At 47.2% G+C, this 14,169-nt stretch overlaps 1 protein-coding gene across 1 annotated transcript in view; it reads left to right on the forward strand.

The window, feature by feature from the left end:
* Positions 1–2,969: 2,969 nt before the first annotated feature.
* The window catches only part of furinb (furin (paired basic amino acid cleaving enzyme) b), a 78,228-nt gene continuing 67,028 nt past the window's right edge, over positions 2,970–14,169 (forward strand). Inside the window, exons 1-2 of the mRNA XM_028958133.1 lie at positions 2,970–3,411; positions 8,246–8,477. Coding sequence (XP_028813966.1) covers positions 8,310–8,477 — 168 coding nt within the window. The 5' untranslated portion in view covers positions 2,970–3,411; positions 8,246–8,309. The remainder of the gene's footprint in view (positions 3,412–8,245; positions 8,478–14,169) is intronic.

Below are 14,169 nucleotides of genomic sequence, written 5' to 3' on the forward strand. Positions count from 1 at the left end.
CATGAGGCCCAGTGATAAAACAATCAAACTAAATAAAATGGTGCGGCTTGAGGCTGCTTTTAAAGATCGAAGCTCTTCCCTAGTGGCACGAGTGGACCATGTCATTAAGAGGCTGCCTTACTGTGGGATGAGATCTTCTTTGGACTCTTGTTGGATTAAAAGGTCATTTCCTGAAGACCAGAGACTTTCAAAAGGTTAACGAGATAAAAGCAAATCTGATAAACGGCTCTAAGACCAGTACGAGTTCGTATACTGACGTGAAAATTGGGTGAATGATGGTAGTAGCCTAGTGGGTAACACACTCACCTATGAACCGGAGGACCGCAAACTCACAAGTTTGAGCAAGACAAGTAAGCCTGAGTGCCTGAGTAAGGGCATCTGCTAAGAGCCCTAAATGTAATTGAAAAGGTCTGTGCTAAGTGGCCACAGTAAATTTGTCGTTTTTAAGACATTTTAATCAAGGTTAAAAAAATAGCAACAACTCAGAAGAAAAGGGACGTGGGTCCTCAGGGTAGAATACCAGCTTAGTGCATAATAAAATTGTAGATAAAATAACAAGAACAAACAGAATCACGCTGCTTCAGGGAGCGTCTAGTCTCTGCAAACAAGGGATTTGATTTGCTCTGGAAAAGAGCAGCTTGATTTAATTGCACAGCCGCAAGTTTAATTGTAATACAGTGCTCACATTCCTCAGGTCTGTTCTGCTGTAGGTCAATTTGGCAAAAAGGACTGTTGCCAGTGCCAAATGTGCCAACGACACCTGAGCTTTCACAACCCAAAATCCCGCTCTCTCCAGTCTGAAGGACATCTGCATCATTTACATTACATTTACAGCATTTATCAGATGCCCTTATCCAGAGCGACTTTCAATCAGGATTTACAGGGACAGTCTCCCTTGAGCAACTTAAGGTTAAGTGTCTTGCTCAGGGACACAATGGTAGTAAGTGGGGTTTGAACCTGGGTCTTCTGGTTCACAGGCAAGTGTGTTACCCACTAGGCTACTACCACCTACATCAAACGGTGTAGCTGCGTAGGCTCAGGTCTATTGGAGTGAACGGCCCACTCTTGTTGACCTTTTATGACCCTATTGTGACCTCAGCCATCTTTTGCGGTGTGGTCTGCTGGGGAGGCAGCATCGCTGCTGGGAATAGGAAGAGACCGAACCAGCTGACCTGGCCAGATCTGTTCTCGGATGCTCTTTGGACCATGTGGAGGTGGTGAGTGACAGGAGAATGGTGGCTAAGCTGTCATCCCTATTGGACAACATCTCCCACCCCATGCAGGAGACCCTGTCAACACTGAGCAGCTCCTTCAGAGGTCTTTCATGCCAACCGCTGTCAGACAACAGCTGACCACACATACATACACTAAAAAACAGACACATCCAATACACTATTTCCGTTATGTACACTTATCCACTCTGTACATATGTACGCTTACATATATTTTATGTATACAGACATTCACAAATATATTTATGTTTATACAGATATTTTAATTTACCCATCCACTGCTTTTTCACTGTTTCTCCCAAACTATTTATTTGTATAGTGAACTTTTTATATTATACAGATTCATTTTGCTGCTCTTATGTTGTACTATTCACTTTCTGCCACAACAATGTAAATGTCCCATTTGTGGGACCAATAAAGGATCATCTTATCTTATCTTATTTATCAAATAGTGTGGAGAGGGCCTTCTTCTCTCAGCCTTAAGCGCACACTTCCACCCTACAACCATGCTTCTCTTTCACTTCCTGCTGCACTGTCTTTAGTGTGTGTTATTCATGCTGGTGTTTCGGTTGTAGATTATATAGAGTTGGGTGGACGTGTGAACATTTCATAGAGCATTCTGCTTGTAATTTACGAAGGTGCAGAATTATATTCGAAGTTGGACTTCAGTGCCATCAACCGAGGGATTGTGGGATGCATCCGAGGGCTTGTCCTCTATTAATGGAAACGGACCTGAAGACTGAAGGTCGCCGGTTCGAATCCAAAACTGCCAAGGTGCCACTGAGATGACACTGAGCAAAGCACCGTCCCCACACCCTGCTCCCAGGGCGCCTCTCATGGCTGCCCACTGCTCCCTCGGGGCATGTGTTACCTTGCAGGTACCACATTTCACTGTGTGCACTGGGTGCTGCGTGTCACATATGGAACCATCCACACATAAAAATATAAATATAGAATTCGTTGCTTGTGTTTGCCTCGTTTGTTTCATCTGTGATTAGACAGCGTGAGAAGCGTCAACCCCTTCTGCCTAATTATTGGTCTAATTTTGCATGTTGGAATGCAGCCAGTGATCGGCAGCTGGTGGCCAGTTGCAAAGCGACACACATTGCGGAACGGTGGTGCAAAACATGCAATTAAAACGGACAATGCGGCTTGGTCTGGTCCGTTTAGTTCTCATTAAATACGTGACGTGGACGTGGCCACCGTTTATCTCGAGTGTAAAAGGCGCCAGTCGCGGAGGTGTGTGAAATCCAGGTCTGGGATGCCAACTGGGCAACAAATGTATTGTAGTCGGGGAGCTAATTACAAGAATGGGAGAAATCAGTGGGTCGCCGGGGACATTGAGATAACCAAGACCACCCAGTCGGGCTATTAAATTCAAGCCCGGTGGCCAACGTGTTGCAAGATGGCGCTCGGAGTTGAGCAGCATTGTTACGGCTTCCGCGTCGCCGACTTCTCGTCCGGCGGCGGTCGGATGAAAAGTTTCGGCGCTTGCGTGACATTTCGTTTAAGACGCGTGGGTCGTGCGTTGTTACAACTGGAGCGCACTGGCGGGGAAGAATAAAGGTTTTACAAAAGGCGGACCTGGCAACACGCAGCGACAGGAACCCGCCGCGCCTCTTCCTCGACTCGTCCTCTAGATGGCGCCGGTGCGTGTTTTTTTTTTCTTCCCACCCCGTGCTATTTTGCGTGACGTGCTTCCTGGCGTTTTGCGTCTTCGCGTGTTATTACTGCGAGTCGGGTGGGCGCGCGTGATTTTTACTCTCGTCGTTATCCTTTCTTCTTGTTGTTGTTGTTGTCTTTTTGGTAGTACTTTTTACGCGTGGCCGCAGCCGCCGGGATGGAGAGGGCGCGCTGAGCCGCCACTCTCCCTGCCTGCCTGCGAGGCGGAGCGCGGCAGCCTCCGGCGGAGGGGGGAGCGAGAGCCGCCGCATCCGGGAGCGGCGGCGGCGGCGAAAGTTTCGCGGAGAGGGCGGTCCGCGGGGATGACGGCTCCGCCGGGGCGTCGAGGGGCGGCCGCCGCCGGGGCAGGACGTGACACGCGGAGCCGCGTCCGCGGAGCGGCGTGACGGCGCGGAGCCCGGAGGTCGCCGGGAGGAAAACGATGGACGTCGGCGCCCAGGAGGCTGCGAAAGTTTCGCGTTACGGCAGGAGCTGGCTGGATTGAAGCCGGTTTTCGGTGAGGAGGCTCCGCTACTTTCTTGGTTTTTCTTTTTTCTTTATTTTAGCAGCTGAACTCGGAAGCCGACGTAGTTACGTAATTACGTGATTACAGACGTTACACAGTTGCGTGCATGTTGCGTCGTGTTTCGGGTCCACGTCATGAGGGGGGGGTTCTGGAATTGTTTCTGCTTGGGGACCGATCACTTTTTCCCTCTCGGTGGCATTTATTTTTATTTCTTTATCAGATCCCACGACCTTTCTCAAAGGCCACCGGTGTCCCTCTCTCTCTCTCCCTGTCCCTCTCTCTCTCTCTCTCTCGTCAAATCGGATCAAGTCTTACACAACAGCAGGGCCACTGGTCCCAGCTCAATACGGGATTTGTGCACCTTGGGAGGGTGTAACTTTTTTTTTTTGGGAGGGGGGGGGGGGGGGGGGGGGGGGGGTTGTCCCTTCGACATCCATTTCACTTGCTGCCTCTCTGCTGTCTCTTATTAGCTCAGCGGTGTGGACGTGGGACGAGCGTGTCCTAATTAAACCTGCGGTGACAGGAGGGGTCACCCCGGCACTGTGGGTGTCCTGCTTCGGGTGACGTCCAAGGTCACCGCGACGATGCTCAATTGGGACCAATTTGCATCAATATTTGTATGAATGTTTGGGTTTCTATTTGATACGTTCTGCAGAATTGAATTAATCTGTGTCCATTTGGGGGGAAATGAGCTTATTTCTGCCTATTATAAAACAAGAGGCCATTTTGCATGGCGCGTTCTGGTAAGGCCAGTTAATTTCAGTGGAATTAAAATAGACTTGGCCCGCTGCCTATAACTTCCTCATGTGATGTTGTTGATGACGATGATGGCGGTTTTGCCCTTGCTTGCCTGTTTTGCTTGACCAGCGCGACGTGCAGCACCTCGGAGAAGATTCCGGCGCAGAGTAGATGCAGCAGCGTTCGTCTAATTTCATTTTAACGGGTACTTGGCAGGCACGCCGAGGATGCATCATTTTCATTTGTCCTAGGCATCAGTTTGAAGGGGTTATTGTCCCCTACACAGGGTCACCTATGAACTAGAAAACCTAGGTTCGAACCCCACTTACTTCCATCGTGTCCCTGAGCGGGACACTTAACCCTGAGTGTCTCCAGGCAGACTGTCCCTGTAACCACTGATTGTAAGGCTCTCTGGACAAGGATGTCTGGTATATACCATAAATGTATTTGTGTGTGTGTAACCTGAGAAAAAAGTGATTTGCACGTTCATTCGAGGATTTTTTTAATGCATTGGTAGAGAGCTTTAAATGAGTTTTAAAATTAATACTTTTTTTTTCTGTAGAGAGTGGGGATGCTGTGGCTAGTTTTTGTAAGACTGGCATGCCGAGGCTCTGTTGGCTCTCCTGACCTTGACGCTTCGGCTCCATTTGAATTTCATGGCTTTCATAACTTGGATTGACAGGCAGCGTCTCTTTTTTAGCATTCAGCCACTGGAACGTCTGGCATCTTATTGCAAGTTAACAATTACTGAAGCAAAATGAACTGAGCGAAAGTGTCCTGGGATGTTCTTTTTTCTTGTTTGAATGCAGCAGTGAATGCTTTTACAGTCTGTCGATTTCAGCGTCCATTAATCCCGTGGCTACGTTGAAAGATCAGTTCTTAATTCTTCGGGCAAAAATCATACATACGGTGGAAATGGTATTACGATTGTTCGGACAGTGTCTCCCGCTTTGAATGTTTTTTGACCAAGCATGTACATCAAACAGGCTAATAGCAAATTATATACAGTTGTAATGTTACCATGAACTGATGATATGGATGCAAATGTCAGAGGTATCCCTCATAAGTGTTTTAGGGCCGATTCAGATAATTCATCTTTAAGATACCGATAAGGCATCTTTTGCATTTACTTTTTCTTTTTTTCTTCTTCAAAAGGAGACCACACAGCTTGTGGCATGGTTAAATGTTGCCTGACTGAAAAAAATCTTGCATTTTATTTACTGTCAGAGTCTGTACAGTCTTTTTATTACAAAAATAAATGAGCAGATCATCTCCTCATAACTCTCCGTCTTTCCCATGCACCTTGTTTTTTGTCCCAGTTTTGAATATTCATTATAGCTTTAGTCCTTAAGATTCACTGGGAAATGTGATTTTAATTCACTACCGTTTTAAAATCAATGACGACCTACTCAACATTAGTAATACTACATTTACCTTTGAATTTAAAATGGCCATCACACAGGGAACCCCCCTTCCATGTCTTTTCGTATTTTTATCATTTGTTAATTATGGTTATATGCTAGTTATTGAGATTCTGGCAGCCGACGTCAGTTGTTCCAGCAGGGATTAAATCAAGATGGCCTCTTTAGAGGTGAACGCCTCTTTGTTTTTTCCCACTCTTTTCCCACCATTTTCAGACAGCCGTCACTCTCAGTTTTTGTCTCACAGAGAACTGACAGAGAACATAAAAAAAAGGGTTCTTGAAGGGCACAAACAAAGGATTCGCTCTTAAGTCATGTGATTGTCTCTTGATGGAGCCAAATACTATTTTTGGGATGCCTTTGTGGCCCCGTTCTTTGTAATTTCTGGTCTGCATCTTGTGAAGGAAAAATCAACCTCCGCACTCCAATTAAATGATATTGACTTGAGAAGCCGAAGTGACATTTAAAGGACCAATCTTGTGTAAGACGTGGCAACATCAGTATTTCTTCATTCAGCCGGAGGGCACAGGGATCACCAAGGAATGTGTGTGCGAGGTCGAGGGACCGGCGGCCATGCGGTGCGTCTCCTGTCTGGGGCGGGGTCACATCTCCGTCGGCAGTGCCCACAGTCCGGATCCAGGTGTTGAGGCGCTTTCACGGCGGCCTCTCCCTCCGCGCGCTCGCCAGCGGCTCGCATCATTACAGCCTGAAGTGTGCCAGGCGGCCCGGCCGTGGCAGCGCCGCGTGTCTTCCTTCCTCCCGTCCTCGAGGCTGGAGGCGGCAGCTTTTTATTTATAGTTATGTGCGAGCGGGATCTGCCTTAATGGGTAGTGATAATTGGGAAAAAAAAAAAAAAAAATGAATATATACCGTGAGTGCCGTGCCATTTTCCAATCAGGCTTTTGTGTGCAACGCCGCTGCCGCATCTCATTTCGCTCCCTCTTTCAGGAGATAGGGCAGGTGGAGGGCTTTTTTACAGAAGCCCGTGCTGCCAAAACCAAAATTGGGATCCTTAGGGAATTTAGATTTCTCCCTCTCCGCTTATCTATCTATCTTTTTATTATTTTTTTATTTTCCTGTTCCCCTGGGACATAGACAGTGAGTAACTCGTTTGAAAGTTTCCTCCGTGTGACTTTGCGCTCATAATAAGCTCGCCAGGAGGTATTAAAGGGAATACGTAAACTCACATTTTTGTAGACACTCGTCCACATTAGTCACTGATGTGTCCCTGTTGACGTGTCTGTGGAGGCCAGGCCCCGGCTACTGATTTGAAGTAATTGCGGACCAATGTGATAATAAAATGTATTTCGTACGTAAAAACTACTTGTTTCCACATAATAAAAACGTTGCCACATCCCCTAAGCCCGGTGGAAATAGGGAGCCATATTAATTATGGCAGACATCTAGACCGGTGGCGGACCCCGAACAAGAGCAGCTGATGGAGGAAGAAGAAGTTAACAAAAACCTGTACACTGTGAAAAGGGACATGTTTTCATTGCACTGTATGAGAAGTAGGAAATTGGGGATCTTCCCCAATGTCACATTCACTAGAAAGTGAAAGTGAAGTGATTGTCATTGTGAAACACCGCAGCACAGCACACAGTGACACCAAGAAATGGGTCCTCTGCATTTAACCAGTGGGCAGCCATGAAAGGGGTGCAGTGTGTGGGGACGTATCTCGCTCAAGGGGACCTCATTGGCACCTGGCAGTTTGGGATTTGATTACGGGTCTGCTTACCCACTAAGCCACCATCGCCCTAGTTTGCCTGTAAATTTGTTGAATGTCGGTGTTTCGGTTTGGTAGCTGACGTGGTCCAGAGACAAATATAACATACATTGTGTTTGTGGTGTCTGCTGATGATGCTGATGATGACGAACAAGTTTTATCTCGAAACACAGCAGGAAGGGCAAAAATAGGAGGTGCACTTGCCGTTGCCAGATTGGAGGGCTGGTTAAAAAAAAAAACATAAAGCAGTCGCGAGTGCTATAATACTTGTCCGATTGCTTCAGCAGTGTTCAGTGTGTGTATGAGGGAATTATAGATGATTGTGGGGTGAAGAAATTATATATCTGGCAACACGGCTTCCACTTGGGGTGTTAAATCACCCAGAACGAGTCTGTCACTCACCACAATAGACTCCTCCCATTTTAAACTATAAAAAAAGCATTGGTTGAGTTGCTCCTCTTCAAGGTACTGGTAACTAGCAAATACTCCTCTTTATCTGTGCATCTATTACGAGTGTGTGTGTGTGTGTGTGTGTGTGTGTGTGTGTGCCATTTTTAGGTCATCCACGTCATTAACAGAAAAGTTGCAAAGGTGAAAAATGACCATTCTCGGCATATTAAATATCTGTTTTTAAAGATGACTGGCAGCTGCTCTGCTGGTTTGGCCGCCGCGTTTGTTGTGCACGTAGCGAGGGAGAGATTTTCTTATCATGCGCCACAGGTGAGGAGCGGCTGCATGAGAGAGCATTTGATCGTTTGATCTTTGAGATTGCCGCCTGCCAGACAGCCCGGCTCAGACTTGACAGATACATTACGAGGGATCACAGAATGTCACTTTTTGGTTTTAGCACCAATACTCGATGGCAGCGTAGCAGAATAAGGGGAGAGTCGAATAGCAATTCAGAGCCCCTGACTTTTACCTCCATTCCTTTCGCCTCCAGGTCGCCCCTTTCATTTGCAGTGGCTGCTGGGAACATTCGGCGGTCATCAGCGCGTTTCCTCTTCATGGCCCTGCTGCATTTCGGGGCAGTCCTGCTCCTCACGGCTGCTTCGACAGAGACCACCGCCAGCAGCAAGGGAGTTTACACCAACACGTGGGCCGTCCACGTCAGGGGAGGAGCGGGGGAGGCCGAGCGCATCGCCAGGAAACACGGCTTCGTCAACCATGGCAACGTGAGTAAATAATCCCCCGTGCCAAGTAGCAGCGCAGGCGGCACACGCAGCCGTTCATTTTATAAAAAATTACGGCGTTTGAAATACGTCACAAGTCTCGGGGCCCCTGCTTTTAGTCTGCTTCACGTCTGCCGTTTTTGTCCGTTGTGACGGGCATGTGTCTGTGGGAGCGCGTTGGCACCTCCTCTCAGCCGGCACCCATTGCACGCTGGGTACTCACTGGTTCCCGGCAAGAATCCCTCACAACACCCGCCACCCCCGCCCCCCTTCCGGAGCTCCGGACCTCATGCCAGGATGGAGGCGGCGCTAGGAGCCGTCCCCCGCTGCTGTGGAAATCCGCTCTGACTCTCAGCAGTGGTGGCAGTATCCTAGTGGGTAACACACTCGCCTATGAACCGGAAGACCCGGGTTCAAATCCCACTTACTACCATCGTGTCCCTGAGCAAGACACTTAACCCTAAGTTGCTCCAGGGGGGGGACTGTCCCTGTAACTACTGATTGTAAGTCGCTCTGGATAAATGCTGTAAATGTAACTGCAGCAGTTCGACAAAGCGCATGGTGGGAGGAAGTTTGGAGTTTTACATTTTTTTAAACGACATATAGTAACAACGTCAAACAAGCAGTGAACAACAGCTTGGGTGCTTCAGTTATTTCTTTATTTTATATATATGAGATGTGGACATGAAGACATTATCTTTATTACCGCGTTTTAACTCGTGAAAAATCCCACACGCTGTATGCTGCTTGCCGGGTTGCATTTATGCAAAAATGCAAGACTGTGATCTCGTCATAAATAATGCGTGACTCTAGCCAAGTTTGTGTAGTAAATTTTTGCAAACGGGTTGGGTTTTTATGCGCATTCCGAATTCCCCGTTCATTCAGGTCACGTTTTAAGCTTTCCAATCCCACGGTTTATGAGTTATTAATTACGTGTGTTTTTTTTTTTTCTGGAGCATATGTAAAATATTGATATGACTGGATCTCCTTGACCCCTTGGAAACCGTTGCTCATGTCGCACACTAAATATTTCTGCAACTAGGATCTTCCCTCATTTGGACCCTGTTTCTTTTTTTTTTTTTTTTTTTTGCTGGCAGTGTTGCTCTCCCCTCGTTTGAATTACATCATTTTAATTGAAAGCTGTGCTTGTATTTCTTTGTGCGTGTGTGATTAAATTACCTCCTTTATCTCTTGCCCTTTTAATTTGCCGTTTCCGAACATTTACGGCTGGGTAAAAGAGAAACGAGCATATTTTGGATCTGAGAGGAGGACGGTTGGTACTTTAATATTCCTAACAAACCATTGAGCTTTCAGAGCAGCCGTCGTACAAGATCTGAACTGTGTGTAGTGGAATATTGCGGTTTAAAAAAAAAAAAAAAAGTTCTAGTGAAAGTCATCTACCCAGCAGCCCCTCCAGAGCGTCTCATAAATCTTCAGTGAAGGTCTTTGTTATACCAGCCTTGCATTCGTTCAGTGGGGCGTACGGGAACATTATTATCCGAGGATATGGTAGTGTCACGACGGAGACCCGTTCCGAGTTGTGTAAAATGGCCTCGGGGCCTTCAGCCATTAAATGACCCTGCGCCGCGACTGCTGGACCTAATGACAAGACATCTGCCTGTTGCTGATGCGCCACCCAGCATAATATCTGGCGGATGAAATTGTGGGTTGACTGCATCATTTTCTAAGATGGATGGTCAGACCTCAGCTACTCAGAGGTCTTAATTCTTGCATTGCCAGGTTTGTCCTTTGATGGGCAGCAGCACGCTTGTCTTAAAAATATATTATGGCTGTCCATTTTTTTTATCGTGATAAAAGACTGAATCTCACTATAATATTTAAAAACTATTAACAGAGACAAATGTGGAAAAATAGTGCTGGTTTATTTGCTGTTTAAGCCAGATATGCTGTTGCATGTGAGACACATGGGTTGGCACATGGGTGTTTGTGTGGTGAGTGGTGTGTGTGTGTGTGTGTGTGTGTGTGTGTGTGTGGTGAGTGTGTGTGAACGCAGGGAGTGGAAGCTCACCCAGGGGCAGGGCGCCAGGCCTGCCGCAGGCCGCAGTTCACCTAGTTGGCATGTCTTTGGATGGCAAGAGGGAACCAGAGGAGGGAGAAAGATAGAGAGACAATCCGAACCTTTAACCCACAGGGTATCCCTCATCACCTGCCACCCCACCCCCTTGAGGCATAAGCCCTTTCCAACATGCAGTTCCACTTATGTACTGACTATAGACATTTACCTTCATACAACAACACAAATTTACATTTACCAGACACCTGTCCATAGTTACAGGGACAGTCCCCTTCTAGACACTCAGGGTTTAAAAGTCCCTCACATGAAAATATTTTATATCGGTCGTATTTGTGCATTTATACTGCATCTGAAATCTCGTTCCGAAATTCATCCCAGGTGCAGAAGTGTACAGCCACTTTGATCCAGTCCCACATTGATATTTCCCCAGGCGTTTCGGTGTCTGTAGCTTTAAATGATAATGAGGAGGAGATCGGCCTATAGAGGGAAGGGGCATTCGTGGAAATGACGTCACAAACACCGTTCACCAACCACAACGTGCGTTCACATTTCATTCATATGTCATCGAAGGATAAGAAGAGGAGGAGGTGATTTAATGTGAAGACGCCAAAAAGGCTGGAGCGATTCTTGATTTACTGCCTGTAGGGGCATCATCAGGAAAAACCACAGAATGCAACAGACTCTGCTTGGCTTCTGCTTGCCAAAACCAAGGACAAGCCTGGAAAGGCAGCAGGGGGACGGCGCGCCCTGCTCCGGTCGGGGCCCCGGCTCCCGCGCCAGGAGCAGGAGGCGTCGCCATTGCCGTCCGCTCCCAGCCAAGCGATTGTGTTCGTAAGCAGGCTGGCACCCCAGCCCACGGCCCGCGTGCCACGGTAGACGGGGCAAACGCGGACAAGCGTCCAGAGAATCTGGTCGCGTGCGACAACGCCAGTAACGTCACACGGTGCTTTACAGGAGTCACCGTTGACACCGCAGGATTGAAAAAAGACTGCCATTAAAGAATTTCACCGAATGTGTTTCACCAATATAACCTCGTGTGCCGGCGTGCCGGATGTTCCTATTCACCCACAAAGCAAGGAACTGTGTTGGTGTTTCCAGAACCTCCTTAATGCGTTGGGCTGATTTTTCTTCTGTAAGTTCTGTGAGCACCGCTGTGGGTTACACACCGCGTCCTCCACCACAGTTACATAACGCCATTCTCCTGAAGTAACAGTGCAAATTATTCCGACCCTGATAACATCACATTCCTACACAGAACTGCTTCAGGTGGCAACCTGCAGAAAATGTTCCTTCACAAAAAAAGGTCATCGATAAGAAAACAGAATAATGAGTTAAACTACAAAAGGACGAAAGGATAAAAACGAAATAAGCTGATTAAATTGAAGCAGTGGGAGGTAAACGAATGAACTGAGCAGAAGCATCATTAAACTCATGGCCCTTAAGCTGATAGTCATAATCTTTTTTTTTTTTTTTTTTTTATCGTGATCATTAATCATGAACGGCCCTATTCTAAATTCAACAACATAGGTGGCATGTGTACACATCCAAATGCCTTGCGAACAGGATTTCTGTGACTTTAAAGAGAACGTTATGGATTTGGTCCTACACCAAACATAAGATCACAAATAAATGACTTATTCCTGACAGGGCACAATTATTAGAACTTTTTTTTTTTTTTTTGGTGAACGTGAAGGGCTGTTGAAGGATCATGCGACGTGATTCAGTAAAACACCAACAGAATCCTGCCGCGTGTATTTTATATTGCGGAGGTTAGGTCGGCACTCCAATACATGGCACTGCCTATGATGCTAATTAGAAAAAGCGGCACATTCGACTGAAGTGAAAATTCCAGTGATCACAGTTATAAATAAAAACAAAAACGAAATGTCCGTAATTCAAGAAGCACAAAAGCGCCGAAGGGAAAGCAATTAAGAGAACACAAACAGAGGAAAACGAGTCGACTCCGTAATTACCGTCATCCGACAAAAGGGCCACGCAACGGAGGCGTGGGTGTCCGTCACGCGAAACGAGGACATCAAAGAGCGGTCCAAACACGCCGCATGGAGTCGCCATCATATCCCATGCGAATGTGTCCGTCCATTCACCATGATGCCACGACAAAGGAAGAAGTAGCTTGAACGGCGCGGTTTGGGGGGTAAACAGTTGTTTTTTGTAAAACGCGTGTGTTTTGTCTGACATCCGGAGGAAATTTTTCTTAAGCCTGACTATAAATGACGTACGGTCAGTTTACGTTGCTGCTCGGCACCGCGGCTTTCAAAATATGAGCAAACAGGCTCACATTGCATGTTCAGATCAGATGAAGAGTGTGAGTTTCTGTGCTGGAGAATGGCTGACGAGCCTTTTGAAGTCAAACGGCACTCTTCAGACGGTCTCGGTGCTCCGCCTCGCGCTCGTTTCACTGCTCGCTGTTGCACCATGCTGTGCTAAGAGACTTTTGATGGGCATAGATGGGTTACCGTGCTCTCATAAACAATGTTTAACGCTCAGAGATGGATATGAGCTACTAAATTGGTCCTCATTGGGCTCACTGTAGCCTCGAAGGGTTCAGCTCTGAAGTGTTTTTTGATTGACGGATATACTAGCATTCTTGTGTAGATGCATTTTTTATATGTGTGTGTGTGTGTGTGTGTGTGTGTGTGTGTGTGGTGTTACATTCCTAAGTCTAGGGGTCTAAGAAACGTGACACAGGTGTGGAGAGGAGGACGTCCACTGTTACACACAAGCAAACAAAGCATACAGTGCACACATAAAGGCTGACCCAGGCTAACAACAAAGGGTCTATCACACAACGCAACAACACACAAATTAGATCCCCAACCGAGCTCCTTTCAGATCTCCGTGGACCCTGGGGACCTCCCTAAAGAGTAAGGGCCTAGCAGACCCGGACCTGGAGGTGACCAATACGCAGATGGTAGGTGGAGCTCCTCCCACGAAGTCAACCTAAAAGAGACAGGGACAAAATGACAGCCAGACACACAGAACACGTGGGAGCGTACGTCCAGGGACGTAACAATAGTCACAATGGCGCGCAGTGCAGGAAGGACTCGAGGGAAACACACAAGGGTTTAATCATGCAGGGTGCATGGTACAGAACCGGATAACAGCGATCATGCACGATCACGGATCAGAAACACACAGAAACCTTTATAACACACGACCAAGGAGATTAGGCAAACAACCAACATGAGGCGCCAGAAAAACACACACACACACACACACACACACATAAATATATATATATATATATATGTAGTTCTTATAGTTTGTGTTTTGGGCTTCTGCTTTCTTCTACTCCTGTCGGCCTCTCATGGAATCTGCACCAATTCATCATCGGCAGTTCACCTAAGAGGCGCGTGTTCGGACTGAGTGAAGTCTGAGCCCTGCGAGTAAAAACAACGGGCGAACAGATGAGCTCCACGCAGAGAACCCATGCAGGGAATCAAACCCCGGACTCGGATTGAGGCGGCAGTGTTAACCACGGCTCCGCTGTGCCTGCCCATGATAAAACTGGAATCGTTTCTTCTGTTCTTGTACTGTTTGTGCATTGAGTAGGATGCTTTAAAAGGGGGGAAAGTTGAGGCAGTGGGGGTGTGTCTGCCACAATTGATTTGCTTCAGGCGCCCTGGGCTCCCGATCTGT

The sequence above is a fragment of the Denticeps clupeoides genome, chromosome 17, assembly GCF_900700375.1.
Source record: "Denticeps clupeoides chromosome 17, fDenClu1.1, whole genome shotgun sequence".
Classification (NCBI taxonomy): domain Eukaryota; kingdom Metazoa; phylum Chordata; class Actinopteri; order Clupeiformes; family Denticipitidae; genus Denticeps; species Denticeps clupeoides.